Source organism: Austrofundulus limnaeus, unplaced genomic scaffold (assembly GCF_001266775.1).
Source record: "Austrofundulus limnaeus strain Quisiro unplaced genomic scaffold, Austrofundulus_limnaeus-1.0 Scaffold190, whole genome shotgun sequence".
Lineage (NCBI taxonomy): Eukaryota > Metazoa > Chordata > Actinopteri > Cyprinodontiformes > Rivulidae > Austrofundulus > Austrofundulus limnaeus.
Genome location: NW_013952592.1, coordinates 804,567 through 825,649, shown reverse-complemented (window position 1 = coordinate 825,649; position 21,083 = coordinate 804,567). Strand labels below are relative to the sequence as shown.

Below are 21,083 nucleotides of genomic sequence, written 5' to 3'. Positions count from 1 at the left end.
ACAACGAATAAAGGGCTATATGCTGCAGACTGTCTTGGGGATTGACAGGGCGTATATCAAGTCGCTTGATCTATTTTAGTGCCACGGGGCCTTCGAGGCCCAGAGCAGGGATGTTGGAGAAGATTTAAGGTCTAACAGAGACATCTAGTGGATCTTTTAACTTTGACTCGAGGATTGCAGGTTAAAGCAAAACTCTAAATTCGGCAGTAAAGATTTATTTAGGGTGAAAAATAGAAGTGTTTTCTGATTTAGACTACAGTAAAACTGTATAAATACATACAGCACAGGCTCAGGTGGTAGAGCTGTTGCCTCTCAGCAAGAAGGTTGCAGAATCAAATCCTGGCCTGAGGACCTCTCTGGGTAGAGTTTGCATGTTCTCTCCATGCATGCATGGGGTTTTTTTTTCCAGGTACTCCAGTTTCTGACAGATGAAAGTCTGTTAGGCTAATTGGCAACTGAGAGTGTGAATGGTTGTTTGTCTCATTTGTCTCCATGGCCCTGTGATGGATCTCGCCCCTCGTACTGTAACTGCTGAACATCCACTCAAAAAACAGATATATTTGGATTTAATCAAACAAATGATGATAACGGCTGTGATGGACTTGCGACCTGACCAGAGTGTACCTCGCCCCTCGCACTGTGACTGCTGGATAAGGGCACTAGTGACACCCATGAATCTGAAAGGAAGAAGCGGGTATAGACAATGGATGGATGGATGGATGGATGGATGGATGGATGGATGGATGAAAAAGTTATGTCAAGTGTTTCCACTCAACTGAATTTTTGAAAATACCGCATTTACTTTGCATTGACTTTAAGTAATGTAAAGTAAATGTGCTACCTTTACTCACTTCAGTTGAGTGGAAACAGTTGACATTTTTTTATTAAATCCACATCTGTTTTTTTGAGTGACCCTGAAAGGAAGAAGCAGGTTAAGATGGATGGATAAAACTGTATATAAGACATTAATTAATTATTAATACAATTAAAATAGGTGGATTTATGGGACAACTAAATTTAAATTAATGTGGTGTACAAAGGAGATTATTTTAGATGTAAGAAAAACATGCGTTTCGTGTTTTTTTTTTAAATAGACAAGAATGATAAACAAAAAAATATTCAGGCTTCATGAGATTCTCTAATTACCACTCATGTGGTTCTTAATGGTGCATCAGTAGAAATATCCGGGAACTGTTTTAGGTGACAAATTGACTTTTGGCACTCATGTGAACTCACTTTAGGTCCATCAGAGAATGTATTTTCATCAGAAGCTCTGTGATATTTTTTGATTCGACTTTTATGTTTTATTAAGTCTCTTAACTTTACCTTCACCTGCTGGTTGGGAAATGTAACATGTAAAAACAGGAACAAACTCTTGGGGACTGTCAGGATGTGCAGCAGAATTGCTGGAGTAGCTCTACAAAACCTCTCTGACCTACACAAGGTCAGGTCAGAGACAAAGGTCAGACTGACTCTGGCAGACCCTGATCAGCTACTCCATGGTGAGTTCATGTCGCTTCTGTCCGGATGCAGGGATCTGTTGCTCAGATGTAAACCTGATCGACTAAATCAGACTTCTTAAGGACAATTTGTGTTTTTTTTCTACTGTTAGTGTTTTTATGTTTTCTGTAGTATGGATGTTTTTATGAATGGGGCCAGTAAAACTACTGAAGCTTTAACTTGAAAAGACACAAAACATACACTTTTGAAATCTGAAATGATTTACCTGTTAATTTCAACTTGAGCAGAAATAAAGACAGACACACGTGATCTGAGCCCTTTGAGTTCAGATTTATTGATACGGCTGTGCAGTCACAGAGCATGGTGGCACACACGGCCTCCTGGCCAGCATGGGACAGTGACGCACACACGCACGCACGCACGCACCCACACACACACACACACACACACACACACACACACACACACACACACACACANCACACACACACACACACACACACACACACACACACACACACACACACACACACACACACACATTCAGTAGCAATCATTCCGTTTCCTCCGAGATGTATTGGGCAAGCTGGAAGATACTTTCATTCATTGGTATTAAAATGTTTTTACTTTTTTTTTTTACTTGTGTACTGCATGTCTGCTACAGTTTTTTAAAGGCAAACACATCAGCTTGATGGGATGTTTAAAGTAAACAAAAAATACGGATCTAATTGGAGTTGTTCAGCCAGCCTCATGCACAAACACACATCTCATTTTCCAACAGAGCAGGTCACAGTGAGGAGATCAGAAATGCACATTAAATTGTTTTTTTACACACACTCTTTCACACACACACACACACACACACACAAACACACACTCACACATTTGACACCCATCTTTTCTCAGTCACAGGGACAGTTAAGATCATTCATGACAGAGAGATTCAGACTAAACAAGGAAACAAAACGTTAAACAGACCACAACGCTACACCATATTTAAAAGTCGGTAATACAGCTATGTTTTCTATTGTGGTCAGTATAAAGTCCTGGTAAATGTTCTGATAGCAGGCTATCACAGAAGCAAGTGTAGCGAACTACAAGACCGTACGTGTTGGTCTGTCGGTACAGAAAATAGACTCTGCTTCACCCAGTGCCAGGCAGCCTATTACAATTATGGTTTCAACTCTAATATTTAAAGTTCCTTGCAAGTTCTATGTACAGTTTTGAACCACTTTCTGATTGCAGAGCTGGTGGAGGAAAAACAGACACACAGGGAGATGAAATTAAAAAGGGGGGGGGGGCAATATTACAACAAAACAAATGCAACAAACAGCACAGAACAGCTAGAAAATAGACTTCTTCAAAAGAAAATAAGCTAAAAATACAATCAAATCTACTTTCAGAAAATACTATTTTCTGCAACGTGACTTTAAAAGCTGATAGTCTCTTAGAGCGTTATGTTTGAACGACATCACTAAAGTTCTTACAGGTGGAAGGTGGGACATGGAAAGTACAGATAGAGGCACACATTCAGCCAGCTGGCTTGCTAACCACTGACTGCATCATTTAGGTAGAAAGTAGCGTGTGGTTTCAGTGCATGAGAAAATGCTGTAACCTATCATGTTCCAGTTGGAGTAAAAAAAAAAAAAAAAAATTATATTACAAAAACAAAGTGGCTACAAAAGAATTTCCAACAATTTTATATTAAATTTATGAGTTTAAGCTCCCTAACACTCTAAATGTCGCCATATGTGGCAATTAGCTGAACATAGTTCAAAATAAGTTTTTGAATTCACCAAGAGCTTAATCTTGGCACAATAAAAGTTTGGATTTTCATACTAAAAAACAAACAGAAAAGTTTAAGGTTTAAGGGAAAATCATATCCATCAACATGCAAATACTGCCAAAATGCTTCTTTTCCTTCCTTTGATTTGTACATAACTAAGTAGACAGAGAAAGCTGAACCAGCATTTGGTGCAAATATGGTACATATGCAAAGAAAGCATCAATTACATTATCTCTACACAACATTACGAGCCTTATAAACCTGGCAAATAACCAAGAAGCGGGTACACTTTGGACTCACGGCCTCATATGCGTCACAGAAGCACAAAAAGTTCAGCTGGTTAGAAGGTGTACGAGCACATTGTAAACATGTTGATTCAAAATTACACCAGCAACCAAGAAGCTGAAGCTGCTTTGACCGGATTCATCAGCAGAGCAAATAAAAGAAATTCCTCTAATTAAGCAACAAGGTTAATTTTCTGCTACAGCTTAAAGACACGTTCGAAGGCATCAAGAAGAAGACATATAGAGTGACAGTGTGAGACACATGCAGTGCATAAATACTACAGGATGTAACAAATGCAAAACAAGAAAAGTATATTTACAAAAAACTTCAATGCATTTGTGTGAGTGATATGTTTAAATAGCAAAAAAAGCTGCTTTCTAATTTTTGGACTTTTCTAAATTTTTATCTTATATTACACCCCAAAAATATTTTTCTGTTCTGGAAAAGGGATGGACTTGTGCTCCACCTCAGATCCATTCACATTCAAACATTCATTATATACATTAGGTAGGACAAAAAAAAAAAACAGTGCAAACTATTTGCACCTGGCTGTAAGGAACAAATGCATTTGAAGTGCACAAAGTTTGAGGAAAGCAATGCAAACGTAAACACATCACAAATGTAAAAAAGATTTTGCTGCAACTTCATCAAACATCAGAAGCATGAGATGATATTTTTTTTCATTACCTGCTTCAAAATAGTTCTGAAGATCTATGAATTTAATCCAAACGTATTGTAAATATGCATTATAAACACATATACCTGCTGCAAAAGTCCCTCCAAATGTACATTTATCCTTCATTTTATGCAACTCATCATTTTGCAAATAAAGTTACCATAAAAAATCTAATTTAATATTATTCAAACTCATAATATGAAATGCTGCAGGATTTTTAAAACAGCTACATGTAGATGGTAAGTTAAAATAGATCAAAAGTAAAATATAGAAATATAGAAGGCAAACTAATTCAATACAAAACAGCAGTCTGCTGTAAGCTTCTCCTTTCTCCCCACTGGTGTTGTTTTAAGGTCATTTTATCTTCTGTCTAGATTTGATAAATCTGCAGCAGGGGAAGGAATAATGCACATAAATCTGCATACATGTGAAACAGGTGACAAACATGGTAAAAATAAAATGAGTGTAAGGAGAGACACAGTGAGGACAAGTGAAAGCAAAGGTGCCAGGGTTTTCAGTAGCCAGTAGAGGGCAGCACAGTCCAATAAAATGGCCTTCATTCTCGGTTCCCTACACAGGTTCAGGTCGACAGCAGCACAGTTAACAGTGTGGTTGTCATCATCCTCAGCTCTGCTATTCCATCACTTCCTCTGAGTTAGAGAAACAGGACATGAAACATATTCATTCATGAGATTCAGAAACAAAAAGGGATAATCTGTTATTATATCAATTATTACAAGATTTCCCCGAAATGATCTACAAAAAATTCTTGAACGTTCAGCAAGTGCTTTCTTCATGAAAATGTCAGCACATAGAAATATATTTAATTAATATCTAAGCTACAAAAGAGACATCTCAGTTGAATTTTCTGTCAGTAGTTGCAGACTGCAGTTTTAAACTCACCTCTAGTTTCTTTGTTCTTGTTTTTTTCACTGTCTGGAGAGTCAACCCCTTCTGACAATTCCCCTGAAAACAAGAAGAACAAGTTATTTCTCATACTGATGTAATATGCTTATTAAGAAAAATAAAAAACACAAAGATTGTGAGAATAAGACAGTCCAGTCCAAGGTAAATATTTACTGCAGAACCACATTTGTTTTGTCATTGCATAATAACTCAACTTTTGCACTGCTGTGCTTGATAAAAAAAACAAAAGAAAAACAGTCAAATGCACAAAGTTACACCCACACAGTGTACAAATAGAAAAAGATACACACAATCACACCCACACACTCCTTACAAGCACCTTTTCAGTCATGCTGTCTTGTTTCCAACAAGAAGCCTTAAATGTAAGATTAATAGTGTGAACTTCAAGTATTTCATTAAAGACATATAATGGCTCAAGTTGAGAGTGTCAGGAAAGGCAATGTTTGTATGGCAAGATTATATTTTACAGTAACTATATATTTTCTTCTTTGAAACGACAAATCTGAGAAAACAGAAACCTTCCTTTTGTTTTTGTTTTTCATTTCTGCAACTAGTTATTCATAAACCTAAATTTATTTTAGGATTACAGGTGCAACTAAATTGTTTATTGATCAACTAAAATATTTCCTTTTAAACAATATTTTTACTGTTTTAACCACTTTTTCTGTGAAGGCAAAACAATTACATTGACACAATCCTACAAAGATTGCATTTGAAAAGTGATTCGATAGAAAGAAGTACCGTTCTGCAGTTGGGGGTTGTGCTGCATCACGCCCCCGGGTGACGCTGCCTGCTCTGGTTCCTCTGTGTTACCATCTGGTGGTCTGCTGACCTCTGCTGACTTGGGCACTTCCCTGTCCAGTTTGTTCTCCTTCTGTTCGGGGTTTTCTGATTCTGTTTGAACCTCCTGGGGCTCCATAGCCTCCTCCTGCTGAGCTTGCTCTTCGGCTTCCTTTTTAGCTCTCTCCTCCGCCTCTGAGGTCACATAAAGCAGTGGGATTATTTAGAAAGTGTGACAGTTTGTCTCTATGCACATTAGTTCATAAAGTCTTACTTTGAGTAAGTTAGAGTTGATCAAACTTAGCATGTGTTAATCAGTTTGCAAACTCTCAAAGTATGATTTTCAAAGCGTAGTAGAGGGACTAACAGTTTTGGCCATTAGATGGCAGTCAAACATACTGTAAGCACATTGCACCTTTTAGTAAATGATATTTTTGTAACAAGGCATTGTTGTCACTTGAGGAAACATTATGAGTACGAGATGCTGCCTTCAAGTGTCATGAAGTTCATCTCTTTCTCTTCAAGCACTTAAAGATTATCACGACTTGAATGATTGACAGCCCAGAGAGTCATTATTCACCTTTGAGTTTCCATTATCAGTTAACCCGGGGGTGTCTATTCCTGGTCCTTGAAGGCCACTAACTTACATGATTTACAGGTTTCTCTGCTCCAACACACTTGATTTGAATGAATAGGTGATCAACAGGCTTCTGCAGAACTTGAAGAAGTAATTCAATCAGTCAATCAGGTGTCTCTGAGCAGGGAAAACGAGTAAAACGTGAAGGATAGCATCCCTCCAGGATCAGGATTGAACACCTCTGAGCTAACCTAAGAGTTACCTTTAAGCCATCAGTATTAGAAGGAAAGTGCAATTCATTCAAACTTATGTTTATTTCACTCTGTCAGCTGTTTGGCCTCAGTGAATTTGTGAGCTAAATGTTTGAATCATTTAAGCAGAAACAAGCGAAACAAAACAGTAAAGGTGACAGTGAACCTTTTTTATAAAACAGACCAAGAGCAGAAAAGTTTTCTTCTCTCTAATATACATTACAATCTATTTTGATAATTGTATTTTTCTAACACATCCCAACTGTCCTCATTACTGAGGGTTGTAACGTACCTTTAGCTGCCTGGGTTTTCCATCGCTCCCTGTTCTGGTACACTTCCTCGTTCCACAAAACCTTGAAGGTCTTCATGTCCACCGACAGGAGAGAGCTTTGGCCGGATGAGCTGCTGTCGGAGCTCTTGACACTGTGCCTCTTGGTTTCATCTGAGCTAATACTGTTCAAACTGGAAGGATTAAAAAATGAGACGGGATAAGGACCCTAAGCATGAGAAAACATTTACTCTAAAGTGTTTGCTATCTGCGACGATCTGAAAGTGTGTAACATTAATCTTTTTTATTTTTAACACCATGTTCCCTGTTGTTTTTGCATATGCTTGTGGTCTATTTGACCTTCAGAGTCTCATTTTTAAATGCATGTGAATGAAACAGAAAGAGAAGTGGACAGATAAAAGCAGACAGACTAGTTACAGATGACTGAAAGCAGCTTTAAATGCTTTTAATGAACCATCTAAGGAAATCCAAAAGCAGCCAGCTGTGGCAACACTCCCTGGGTTTTTTACACGTTGTTTGCTTTAACTGAAACTCCACTGAGTAATGCTAATGATGGCTGTTAAAAGAGAACAGCCAGGCTGATATTGATGTCCAGGTGCAAGCAAGGATGCAGAGGCAGACTGCTTTCGAGCTGTTTTATCACCCAATATAACATTCTTTTACTGTCGATTTCAGTGTACGTTAAATAATAGAAACACAACGCCAAATGCAAGGTTCTTTTCTTGTTTGGGAGCTTGCAAAACCTTCGCAGAGTTGATTTAATGCAAATCTATTGAGCCAACAAATTAAATCATTGGAGAAAAATAATATTTCTTTTTGTATCTCACTGAGATTCTCGTTGGCCAGTTTCAGTCTAAAGGCCAGTTCTGATCACAGACCATAATGTGAGCTTGACTTGTGTTTCTAAAATGTCGATTTCAAGGTGTGTGCCTCTGCTAAATGCAGGGTGGAGACATTTCCACGCACTGAAATGGATTACTCATGGACGACTCATCTGCTCTTCTCAATACTTCCATTAGACACGCTGTTGCTGCAAAGGAGCTGTTGTGGGTCAGTCGTGTCATTGAGCGAGCAGTGGGTCTGGGAGGTGAAGGTTTGAAATTACAGAGGTTTCCATGCTTGATTAACCATGCTGGTTGATAAAAAATGTGTTCATATTTATAGCGAAGTCCTTCCATCTGCTCAGCTCTGTGTTTTGTTTTACCCAAATGTTCTTCAAAAGTTTACCTTGAACGTCTAAAGCTGGAGAGAGCTGAGTGGGTGGCCTCGTCAATGAGTGGTGTGACGATGCGCTCCATCATGTCTGTGAGCACAGTGAAGGTGGGCACCACGATGAAGTCTATAAACCCTGGTGACAAAGAGAAAGGCATGACAATGTGTTAATGTGCTTACTGGCACAGACCAAAACGTGTGTAATGCATAGTAAAAAGATAAACAAAAATGTCAACAGATGTAATATTCTGCTGTGGAAAATGTAAATACCTCGTTTTGTTCAGAATCTGGCATTGCTCACTTAAAAGAGAAAAAATTGCGGAGGTGTTTTGCATAATTGCACACAATTTTGACCACCTTTCTTGTAAATTTCTTCCACTTGCAAAATGTTTGTCTCAAAAAAGCCTCAGTCGAGTATAAACTTTGAAACCTGCGGCTTGTGTAAAAATAATAAGAGCAGACGAAGAAGCCTCTCACCAATCTGGGATTGTGCGACCAGTGTGGACTTTCTGTCGCAGAGTGGGGAGAATGGCAGCCCAAGATCTGCTTCTTTGTCCCCCTGGAAACACAGCAATTTTCACAGTCAAAAATAAGAAAAGATCTTTGATTTGGATTCTATAAAAATGCACCAAACCCTATAGGCATACAAGCAAGTCATCAGACTTTGTGATTTGTCTGGGCCCTGCCAAAAGTCTGCAATTGTGTTTCATTTTCTCCTCCTATTTGTCACAAACAAATAGAATGGGAAGATGAGAGGCAATATTCTTTGGAGAAGCTATTTACTGGCAATTCACATCCCGGGAGACACAGGCCTTGTGAAAGCCACCACAATGACAATAAGCACTGATAATGAGAACAATGAGGATTAATAATGAAAGACATGAAAGCACTGTGGCAACATTTAGGCCTATGTCGCTCCCGATGACACAAATACACAATCTATTATTCATAGGCACATTTAGGTTTTATTAGAAAGGACATTGTAGGCTTTAATTTTCTGTGGTGCCTGCCATTTGTTTTTGAACAGCAGCATGAGTTGCATGTCTACAGAACTCACATACAAAGTACAAAGACAAGGAAGAGCAGGCTAAAGAAGGAGAATGCTTTTTTTTGCCAAGCTCAGTACACACTAAAGGAACACTGAATATAATAAAGTGACAAAGTCCTTGTTTGTGGACAGGTCACCTGGACAGGTGAGGTCATATCCCCCTTTTCAATTATGTAATTTGCAGAAGGCGTGACTCCAGTTCTGAAAGAAAGTGTTAAAACTACTGTGTTGTGAATGAAAGGTRCCCAATGCCAGTGACTCAAAGTCCTGAGTCCTTGGCCCAGCTGCAAAAGTTTGTGGTAATCCCTGCATGTGCAACTAAATACACAAGTCTAACTTTGAATCAATTCCTGCACATAATTTGGGCTCATATTTTTTTTCACCTAAATTTCCAAAAAATAAAAAACTGGAAGTGTTTTAAATCAAACATTCTACATGCATCTGAAGCAAACAGCCACTGAAATATAACTGAAAACATCAGGTGAACCCACTCACCTGTCTGAAGAACTCCTCGAGTAAGGAGGTGGTCCAGCGGTGGTGGAGGTCCCAACCTTTGGCTGGATGGCTGATGTCTGCGGTGTGCAGAAGGAGGGACAGAGCTTTGGGCTTGTCGATGCTAGAAAGGAAAACAGACGAGAAGGTGAGAGAGTTTTAACTTTTGTTCTTATCACCTGCTGCTGTGAGACAATGTGAATAATGTTTYTGCTTCTGTGTGTGTATTAGTGGTGTTATCAGTACCTGCATTTTATAAATACTCATATTTGTACAAAGTACTCCAATACCTACGACGGAGTATTAGGGCCACACAACAAGAATTTTTTAAAATTATTATTATGAGATTAAAGTTGTAATTTCATGAGAATAAAGTCATCATATTACGAGATTAAAGTTGTAATATTACAAAATTAAAGTCATAATTTAATGAGAGTAAAGTCATATTCCGAGATTAATCTCATTACTACTTTATTCTCATAATATTACGACTTTATTCTCATAATATTATGAAATTATTCTCATAATATTATGACTTTACTTTTATATGACTTTAATGTCGTGATATTATGACTTTATTCACATAATTAAAAAAAATTGCTGTGTGGCCCTAGTACTCCTTCGTAAATTCCCAGAACTGATAACGATAATAATATTGTCAAAAATTCTGAACAGAGCAGAAATGTAGCTACAAATAGCAGAAAGAAGTAAATATTTACAATACAACACAAAACAAAACAAAAAATGGTATCTGGATAGCATGAGCAAAAAAGAGTGATAAACAACCCATTATCTAAGTGCTAATAAATCAGATATCATGTTACTGAATAAGATCATGCAAAGTGTTTTTGACAAAGTTTAACCAAAACAACTACAACTTAGTCTAAAACTCTGGCATGAAAGGTTGTAGGCAATGTGTATCCCTTCAAAGAATGATAGGCTTCTTAAATATAGCAGCGTTTATCAAAGAGTGACGTGATGATGATGTGATTTGACTTCCGTTGACAACCATCACTATGATACTGGCTGAATTTACTCTATCAACAACACACTGGCAAAAAAATAAAGGCTGGATCTGAACTGAACACTTGCTTCTACACTGAAGATTTTTCAGGAGCTGAGGAGGAAAATAAAGTTGGCCAACATAATGGATAACTGGATTACTGCAAGTCCTCTGCACAACATATTGATGAAACTACAGAGTGTCTTTAGTCAGAGGCTCTGCTGCAATAAAGAACRGTTTATTTCTGGCCGTGACAACACCCATTAGAACAACTCTCTTTGCAAAGAATGGCTAAGAGACACAATGCATGTCTTGTTTTTTATTGACTCTTTTTTCCACTTTGTATTTCATTAAACACACTTCATTTATTTTTATTACATTTTCAGAAGTAGATGGCACACTGAACATGTTGCAGATAGTAGATAGTATACTTGTAAAAATACAATTTTGTTGGTTATTATGCAAAGTTGACTTTCTTGAGCTTTATATCAGGTTAAAATATCATTCTCTCATCAACACCATCCCCAGAGTGTTGCTTTGACTCATTCGTGCATGTTTGAGAAATCCTTGAATCTCCTGTGGTAGCCACGTGGAGCTGCCTAAACTCGTGCTGGTACAAAGCACCGCCTATTTACACAAAGCTCCTCCCTGGAGCTCAGTCTGCAGTTGAGCTCCCGCACCTCTTTTGAAGAAATGCTGTGAAAATGTGCTGAAGTGGGACTGTTGGAAACATGGCCAATTTCAAGGTGTTGAAATGAACAATGTGTCTGAAAAATGCACAATACACTCCCCTTTAAAACGTCAGCAGGGGAGCTTTCCCCAAATTTAACYACTGCAATTTTTTTGTATGTACCTGTGTGCGGATGTGTTCATTTATACCTTAGTAAAATATCTCATGAACCACAGGAGATATTTTATCACAAACTTGAGAAAGTAATCCTTGATAAACAACTACAAGTGATTACCCTTTCTAATCCTCTTGACTGAAAATTGATGTTTGCAAACACAAAAAATGACTATAACAAAAAACAATTTTATAGACGTTGAGCYAAAATGTAGTAGATTATTGCCGAAATATATTTGGAGTGTTAAAAATTATTGCATGAAATCTTTGTTTAAAATCTTGGTAAACAAGAAGGAACACGACTTTAAATAGGTATTTTGCTGATAGTTTGATAWTTTTAGGAGAATTTCTTAGTTAAACTTCCAAACAAAGGTAAACCATCTTTAATAACTAAAAGAATAGATTAGAATATATCAGATAGATTACCTAAAATTCTCATCTAAATGGCTGAGAATTTTAAAGACCAAATCATATACCTAATTTGTCATCTGATCCAATAATAAAAATTTCAATCAGGAAAACACAAAACCACTTTTTCAAACTAATCCTTTTTTAACAAATACACACAGACCCTGATGATCATATCTACATTAACGTGTGCACTGAAATGGCAACTCAAAATATAGGAGGATCCAAAAAGATGATCCCTTTATTCACTGACTCCATTAGTGTAATCAGCTCTTTACACTGGAACACGATGCATCATCCCACTTCATCTGAAAAAGTGTGAGGAATATCAGCCGATAACCATATCAAAATAGCTTGTTTAATAGAGCGGTGCATGACCAAAAAGCCACGGATGGATATAGAAAAAAGGCAGGCAAATGGGAAACACACACACGCATAGGGAAAAATCACACAAGGTTAAATGGAGGTGAGAACGACGGGCTCACATTTCTCCTCGTTTCATTTGTGGCAGATTGAGTCTTGAARTGCACTCAAAGCAGGCCTGCAGGAGACTGGTTGGAATTACTTCACATTAAGGTCCATTGAGAACTGCTGCTGCCTGCAGACAGCCATCTTTTATTTATGTGTATGTACTGTAGCGGGATGACTACCCTGAAGTCAGCATAATTTTTTTGTAATGTTTTTGACATTTTTTTTCACAAATCCAGGAAGTACAAATGCATTTTGTTTAATATATATTCCTAGGAAGYCACTTGTCACCACATTGGTGACTTCAAGCCGTTTTCAGACTRACAAGTGTTGAAGATTGTCACAATAAGAAAATGTACCCTGAGGGTCAACAAGTTCCTTGCAGCCCTTTTGTTGTCAGTGATGTAGCTGTGTACACTAGTGATGACTCATCATTTCATATAATAGTTAGCTTCATAGTTCTTTTTTTTTCTGTCCTTCAGCTGCAGTTCTTTGCTTACTGTGGTGGCTTCTGTTCTCTAAATGAGTGTAAAGGAAGTTCTGCTGGAAAGTACTCAAAGATACACAACCACGACTTATCTTAGGAACAACCGAGAAGGTGCACAGCAAAGAGAAGTGAAACAAAACTTCTAAAACCTCTATGCAAATTAAAAATATTTTTGTTTAGACTTGACAAGGTGATACTTTATCTTTGCAAAGCACACGTATTTACAATGCATTCTGTCCATCTAAAATAACGTGTAGAATCAGATAAAGAGAACTTTGTAAACATAAATAAATCGTGGCTAAAATGATAAACGGTATAGCGTTAATGTTTCAGGATATAAGAGAAAATGAAGCGTGCAGATCTGAAAACAGTCATAAACTAGTGAAAAAACTAATTAATCGAGTTAACTGATTAATTTTAGTACTGCATTGGCATAGATTAAAAATTTTAATCACGATTAAAATTTACAATCACTTTACTATGGCTGAATATGTAGGTTTGTATATTGCAATGCACTCAGTGCATGCCACGTCATGTTTGTAAATGAGAAGTGTTCTCAAACAGTTCATCTGATAAATAAAGGTTAAATAAATAATATTGAAAAAACTCCATGAGTAACACATTATGTACAGTTTTTTTGTCTTCTTATGACTTATTTTATCTTATTTGTTTAATAAATAAATAGTATTTAATTTTTTAAAAATTTTAAGTTTTATAGTAAGTTTGATTAACTGTGATTAATTCACAGCTACCTTGGAATTAATAGATTGAAAATTTTAATCATTTGACAGCCCTAAAAAAACACAAAGGGCTGTGGATGGCAACACCTAACACGTTAGAAGCTAATCTCAACAAAAATAGTGCTGGCTTTGCTTCTGTGCGTCAGAGGTGTGAATGGGTGAGGACTTGAATATGACCTTTGCAATGAGCCACACACTTACAGTACATACTGTGAGGCTCTTAAAGGATCGTTATGACCCAAAGTCTAAAGGTTAAATATGTGTCAAAATCAGACTGGGTTAAATATTATATTTCAGCATCAAAAATAGTATTCCTATGCCATAGATGCAAAAACCTCGAATCTGATATAACGCTTAGACCCTTTCAGTTTTTCAGTGTCTCTATCCTTGATTTGCACTTGAACAATTTAGATTGCAGAGCAGAAATTTTGCAATATCCTGTACATTCAGTACTTTGAGAACAACAAAAAATAAAAAATTACAAAAAAAAWGCTGTGTTTGTACCGGAGAGTGTCGTTAGGTATTTCTTGCTGCATACACACACTGTAAAATTAATGACCTTTGGTGCTCCTTGGCAGCAACATATTGATTTTAAGCCAACTGACCCCTCAGGCTGCTGCAGATAGTTCTTCATGGTTTTAACTTGCTGGAAGTGGCAGGACATATCTGTGGCCAGCACCATCTCGACCACCAGAGCCCGGAGTTCTCTGAATCAGGAGAAACAAAAGCAAAAGAAATTCTGCTCAAAAAAACTGCTAAACCTACAGGTACTAAAAGCTGCAATGTGAGCTGTAATATCTGCTCTCACAAGTGCAAGCTTATGGCATATGAGACAGCAGATGTAACAAGATGTTAAAATCTTAATATGATCTGAACCCTGGTTTCACTTTAGAGATATTTGTGTCACCGTGAGACTGTTCTGTTTGTCTGGATTCACGCCTGAAACATTTTCTGTTAAATTTTCTCAAGTTTTTATCCTATCTGCATTAATTTATTTCTAAGATTTTTCAGTGTCTTATCTGTTTGCTCATGTTTGTGTGTCAAAGACCTCCAGTCATCCTTGGAGAGGTTGTAGAGGATGTTCATTTCATCATCATCTTGCAGCAGGCGGTAGGCTGCGCTCACATGATGACTCTCCAACACCGAGCGATCATTGTACAGGATGGCTGTGTCTGACCTGCCAGATAGAGACAGAATCAATCTTTAATCAGTCTCTACTAATAAAAAGCTAATAAACCAAATATGGACTTCCTTTTGTTGTTAAACAGTACGTTTTAGTAGCCTTAATGCAAACTGATATTTTCCAACTGTTTTGTAAATCACTTGTCCTCTATTTTAATTATTTTCATCATTCAACCTTTAAAATACGCTGTTCTTAAAATAATGCAAACATTCTAAAATTGTCAAAATGAAAATAATCTATAACAAATGACTAGAAAACCTTTCAAAATTGAGAATAAAAAGAGCTCTAAAGTAAATTAAAATAAAGACAAATAAAGAAATTACTTCCCCCTCAACACAAAGGAATCTAGAGTATTATTTTAAAAAGTTAAAGTGTTTTTTTTTTATTCAAGGTTTTAAAAGTTTGGAGCTCATCTGCACATCCATCCCATTATTACTYCACTGCAGGCGATCACAGTGTGAATGTAAAGCCCCCTTGCTGAAAATGAAAACATTGATTGGGTGAGTCAGGGCCATGCATTTTTGATTTCATCATCCATTACCTTGTCTGGATGTGGAAGTTGTTTGTGGTCCCCGTGTGCTCGTAGTCGTGCACCGCAGCCGCAAAGATCATGGCAAAGATCTCAAGTTCAGTCAACCAGTGCTTGAGGGAAAGAAAGAAAAAAAAAAGAGGGGGGGAGAGTTAGAGAAGAACAGAGGGGTAAAAGATAAGAAGACAGAAGGGGGATTACAAAGGAGGGGGAAGGTATTAGACATAAAAAAGTCAGAGAAATTGACAGGAAAGGAGAAAAGGAATGTAATGAACACAGAAAAAAGAAAACAGACAAAGATCAGTCAAGAGAGATGAGATGCCAGTAAAGGAGAATACAGAGAACGCAACATTAAACCATAGAAGGATRTGGATATAAAAACACGCAAAGAAGAATTTGGCATCAGGAATGCATTAGAGTCAGGGATGAAGGGATATAAAAGAATGAGGAAGAGAGAGCAAAAGTAAGAAAGAAAACTCCAATTAAGACAAGCTCTATTGAAGAACAGATTTTAAGTCGTCTATCACCCACTTTCTCTTCCTGTCAGCCTGTCACTAACACAAAATATGAATGAAAGGGTCTCACTCTCTGTAATTCTGTTGGAAGGTAATACAGGGTATGCTCACTTTAGACTATGACAGACATCAAAACTAGATAAAAAGTAATATTATGATGCTTAGAAYTGATCAATCTTAATCCATAAAGGTGAAAAACTGAATGATGACAAACTGCACACATGCACAGTGAGGGGATTTAGCTCAGTCGATATTGGACTAATCAACACCTGGTGTTGTGAGGGAAACTMAGCAGCCTGTATTTCTTCATGGGCCAGCTTCTTTATGAATGACCTGTTGATTGTTGATTTACTGGAGTCTGGAGGGGCTTGTGAAATGATAGATTCTGTTCTGCTCTCTGTAGAGCCTGTGGTTGAGCCATTAATGTGGTTTACTCTGCGAGGCACAGCCCCAAGAAACACACCATGTCAACAGCTGTTGCAGCCACCTTATTAGGGTGATTAAATAAAAACAGTAGGAGTGGGGGCGGCCTCCTGGATGGCTAGCTGAACTCAGGCTAGAAGGATTTTTGAGAAATAAATGTATCACAAATGCCCCAAAGTCTCTCTCGTGAGAAAGAGAAAAATAAATGTTACTTTGTGCAAACAAAACAAAAAACATGAATTACATAACGTAAATAGTTTTTTTTAGATAATTACATTATAGTTAATACACATTTATTTATTTAATGGGAGGGTATTTTGCAAAATAGATTTTTTTAGCTTTATATTATGTTATAATGCCATTCTTTCATCAACAACATACCCAGAGTGTTGCTTTGACTCAGTTTGAGAGGTCCTTGACTCTCCTGTGTGCAGCCATGTGAAGCTGCCTAAGCACTTGCTGATACAAAGCACCACCTATTTACACAAAGCTCCTCCTCCTCAGTCCCCAGCCGAGCTCCACCCCACAGAGCACCCCTCCCACAGGCATCCCCCACACAGCTTTGCGGCAGAAACAATTAGCAAACACCTTGTTGAGCTTGTAATCTTTCTCAATCCAGTCCTTTTCGAATTAAAAAGTGTCTTCATCAAGGAAATGTAATTTGGATGGCAAATAGGAGACAACGTTCTTTTTGTGATTCCTAAGGATGGGACRGTTCATCAAAAATGGTTGGCCTTTTCTCCTACAAAAGGTTGTAAACAGCACGAAGCATTGTTGGGATGAAGTGCTGAAGAGGGAGTGTCAGAAATGGTAGGAGGTTCTTAAAGGGATTGAGGTCAATTTCAAGGCTTTTAAAAATGACTGTGACACAAAGTCTAATTTATTTTTGATGTATGCATCATCTTCATAACAACTGAAGGTAACAGGTATATCATGCAGTCTATAAAGCATACTTTCATTTAATAAACAACTAAAGAAATACTTCTTATTTGTCTTCTGCCTTCTATTGTGTTCTCAAAGATGGATATAAAAGTGTACAGAGTGTGTTTTTCTTCATTGAGTTGTTAGTTCATGGATTTTCTAGAAGACACATAAAGTCTTATTTAGATGCTGTATGTCAGGCAACGCGGCAATTAGGCTAGCATGCGTCAGCTGACAGAGATGTTTTGAATACCACGGGAGATTAAACACCCTCAGTTTTATAAACTAAGCTTCAATCTGGTGAGCCTTTGCCTTCTGTACTCAACCACCATATTCAACTTGTTTATGTAGAAGCAGAGAGATTAGGTAGAAATGATGTTATCTGAGCCTTGTGTGTATTCTACTCACCACCATGCCAGTCTTGAGGAGCAGGTAGTGTACAGTCTGTGTGACGTCAGCAGCGTGGATTAAGTTGTGGTATGGGTTTTTGTGTTTGCTGTAGCCAACTTCAAGGGCTTCCACAAATGACACTACTGCAGAGATTGGGATCTGACACCAGACAAAATGCAAAAKAATCTGGGAGTTAGAAATCAATGTGTACTGTTAAATATCTCAAAGCTAATTAATGTCTTAAATGATGTGATTTAAATGATGTCAAAGTCCTTTGGGTTGCTGCTGATTACATATTCATATCAGCTTTACTGCCTTTGCCATTTACTCCCTGATGCTACCAGTGGATTGTCCCCAGTGATTAGAATCTGTGAAAAGATGAGCTGCACAACTATCTGAGGAAATGAAGTGTGACTTAACCCTTTCAGAAAATGACTTTTGTTGGAAAAAAACCAACATAATCTCGGTCTGAAGGGACGGCAAAGCGTGTGCAAGCTTCCATCACATTGGACATGTTGAAGGTTCTTGTCAGCTGTGAAGGGTGTTACTTCCTCCTCCTTTTGATGGCTGAGAAAAAGTGCATCAATGAGCCATWTGCAGCGAGGTACATCCTTGTAACGTTACCTTGAAACGGCTAATGAGATCATATCTTGTGAGCAACTCGTAGAATATGAATTTAAGTGCGTGATCCCCGCTGGCTTCATTCAGGGCGAACACATCAAACGACCACTTGTCAACATTCTGTATAAAAGACAAGCAAATTCAAACAAAAACTTCTCAAGCACAAGCAGAAATAATATTAAGAACATTTGTAAAAATAGTGCTAAAACCTACCATATTTATTCATGTATAATACGATCTCATGTATAATTCGACCCCCCCCCACACTTTTTTTGAGCTTGAAAAGCATACAAAATTTAATCCTCAAACTACCTTCAGTTTCATACAGACCAAGATTTTTCAGCCTTAGCAGTCTTTATACATATCAGTAAAATGATCATTGGACTGTTCATTTTATTTTAACAACTTAGGTATTTTGACAACAAATATATATCAGCAAACTATGACTTTGAGCTATATAGCAGCATCATATGAATTCTGGCATTTTACACATAGTCCACCAGGATGCGCCAACACAAAATTCAGAGACTTCACATGAGATTTGGGCCATCTTCTGGGGGAAAAGCAGATTACTTCCTACTTGCGAGCGCCCCCTCTGGTGGGGAAATGTTTTTTCAGGGATACAAACTTTTTCAGAACACCGGTAGACGGCAGCCATTACAGACGAACATGTGTTTGTTGTTGTTCGAGGAGCGGCCCAGTCACACGCTAATGTCATTAGTTTGCTATCCTTCCTAAGGTGCAAGAATAATCCCCCCCCCCTTTTTTTCACATCATGTCACCTGCCTGGATCTGTTATTATCTCTCTCTGAAGAATGGAGGTGTCAGAGGTAAGCTTGCTTCAACTGCTTTTCACGAAGTGGTCTCATTTCCGGACTCCGGCATTTAGTGAATGAAGCCGATTCAGTTAAAATACATAAGTAAAAATATTTATCCGAGTATAGTACTACCCCCCAACTTTATGGATGATTTTATGGATTTAATTTTAGGTATTATACTTTAATAAACGCAGTAATTGTATTTGCATGTGTGCATGGTTTTTTTTTTTTTTTTGGCTTTCCTCTAAAGTGTGACATAATAATACCTTCAGCACAGATATGACAGACGCAGGGTAACTGAGTCCCACCATATTGGAGGTACGTCGGTACATCCTGTTTGGATGAGAAAAAAAACATCAAATGAAAAGCACCGCTGAGAGTAAAACACTAAAGGTTACAACACTGGCCCCAAACCACAGCCTGGAAGGTTCCCCACTAAGACTAAACCTTCAAATCAACACAACCCAGTGTGAAATGGGKTAGAAAGGTTAAGTTGTAACAAAATAAGGACTTCATGAAGTTTGTTTTATCACATGCTAAAGGTTGTGGCTTTAATCACACAATGGATTTTTTTTCCTCAATCACAGTTGGCAAAAAATACATATTAATAATAATAATAATAATAATAATAATAATAATAATAATAAAATCGAAAATGAACAACTTCCCAATAAATTTATGGAGTCACAATATTCACAGAATATGAAGCTCTTAAACTTTTGTGGAATACTGTGAAATATGATTGCAATATTGATGCAACAAAGTTCGAATGAATGATTTCAGCCGAGCAGAAGGAGATAATTTTAACTTTTAATAAGTCATGGACAGCTTGGACTGCAGCAGATTGTTCCACCTTATTTCCCTCATCCTCCCTTTTTCCAATCTTACTTCATTTTACAAGCAGAGTACCCTGTGCAAAAAAAAACAGATTAGGAAAGATTATAGCTTACATGGTTGAAGCTTACTGATATAAACAAATGCATGTTGCATGTTACTGCGTGATAAAGCACAGCCTTGGAGAAAAAAKCTGGCTGTTTGTTACTCTCTGAATGACTGTGATTAGCTAAGGCTTGCCAAGGCATGGTGATGTATCACCGACCCAGGTCGGCCCGCATTCTGCAGGAGTGGCACACATTTTTAAAACAGATTGAAATTCTTAATCAGTCTTTTTTTAAACAAAACACTACAGCATCAAACTTTGAGTCATTTTTCTCATTCTGAGCTGACTCCACTTTTAGGTCATTTTGGTGCACTCAGACTAATATAGGGGGCTTGTTATTATTGATAAAAAGCATTAAGACCTAAACAATGAACTGCAGAACTCATTTGTCTGTGAGTAAATTTGTTAGATAAATAGCATTAGATAAATAGCATAAAAAAGAAACATGTATAGAGAAATCAAAAATCTGTATTCCACTATGTTTTACCCTATCTTTAAATCAGGGGTTCTTAACCTTTTTGACCTCGAGGCCCAATTTGTTAAACATAAAGTGGCACGAAGCCCAGTCAGACATTACCAATGTATGGATCAAAAATGATAATTATTCTAAATCTTGGTTTATTTTTTATGTATTTACATCATAACTGAACCATCATAACTAATTTAACTAAATTAAATACACTTACAGTTTAAAAGTAAAACAATTATTTGAACAAATACAAAGGTCAGTTAACAGACCACTCAGGCTTATCAGCACAAAAAATTATATATTTTTAACACAAACAATAACAACTAGAACTGCAAAGCAGTTATGACCGGGGTCCAAGCCCTTTTATGCATGTCAGCCTTTGTCATGTTGTTTGTAGCATATTGTTGATCTTTTAGCTTCTTGGACAAATTTCTCTCCAACAAACGCAGTAAATAAATAAAATTTGAGAAGTTTATCAGAATAATTTGTTATATATCACATACTTTATGCTGTGAATACAGCATAAAGTATGTGATATAT

The 21,083-nt window shown here is 37.3% G+C and overlaps 1 protein-coding gene across 2 annotated transcripts in view; it reads right to left on the bottom strand.

Moving 5' to 3' along the window:
- Nucleotides 1-1,770: 1,770 nt before the first annotated feature.
- Nucleotides 1,771-21,083, bottom strand: part of pde1cb (phosphodiesterase 1C, calmodulin-dependent b) — an 85,937-nt gene continuing 66,624 nt past the window's right edge. For both annotated transcript variants that reach the window (XM_014018373.1, XM_014018374.1), the window contains exons 6-18: nt 19,401-19,467; nt 18,320-18,436; nt 17,714-17,854; nt 15,459-15,559; nt 14,783-14,911; nt 14,340-14,441; nt 9,788-9,908; nt 8,722-8,803; nt 8,260-8,380; nt 7,036-7,205; nt 5,877-6,110; nt 5,112-5,174; nt 1,771-4,858 (exon numbers count right to left, since the gene is read on the bottom strand). In XM_014018373.1, the coding sequence (XP_013873827.1) occupies nt 4,842-4,858; nt 5,112-5,174; nt 5,877-6,110; nt 7,036-7,205; nt 8,260-8,380; nt 8,722-8,803; nt 9,788-9,908; nt 14,340-14,441; nt 14,783-14,911; nt 15,459-15,559; nt 17,714-17,854; nt 18,320-18,436; nt 19,401-19,467 (1,465 nt within the window). In that variant the 3' untranslated portion in view covers nt 1,771-4,841. The remainder of the gene's footprint in view (nt 4,859-5,111; nt 5,175-5,876; nt 6,111-7,035; nt 7,206-8,259; nt 8,381-8,721; nt 8,804-9,787; nt 9,909-14,339; nt 14,442-14,782; nt 14,912-15,458; nt 15,560-17,713; nt 17,855-18,319; nt 18,437-19,400; nt 19,468-21,083) is intronic.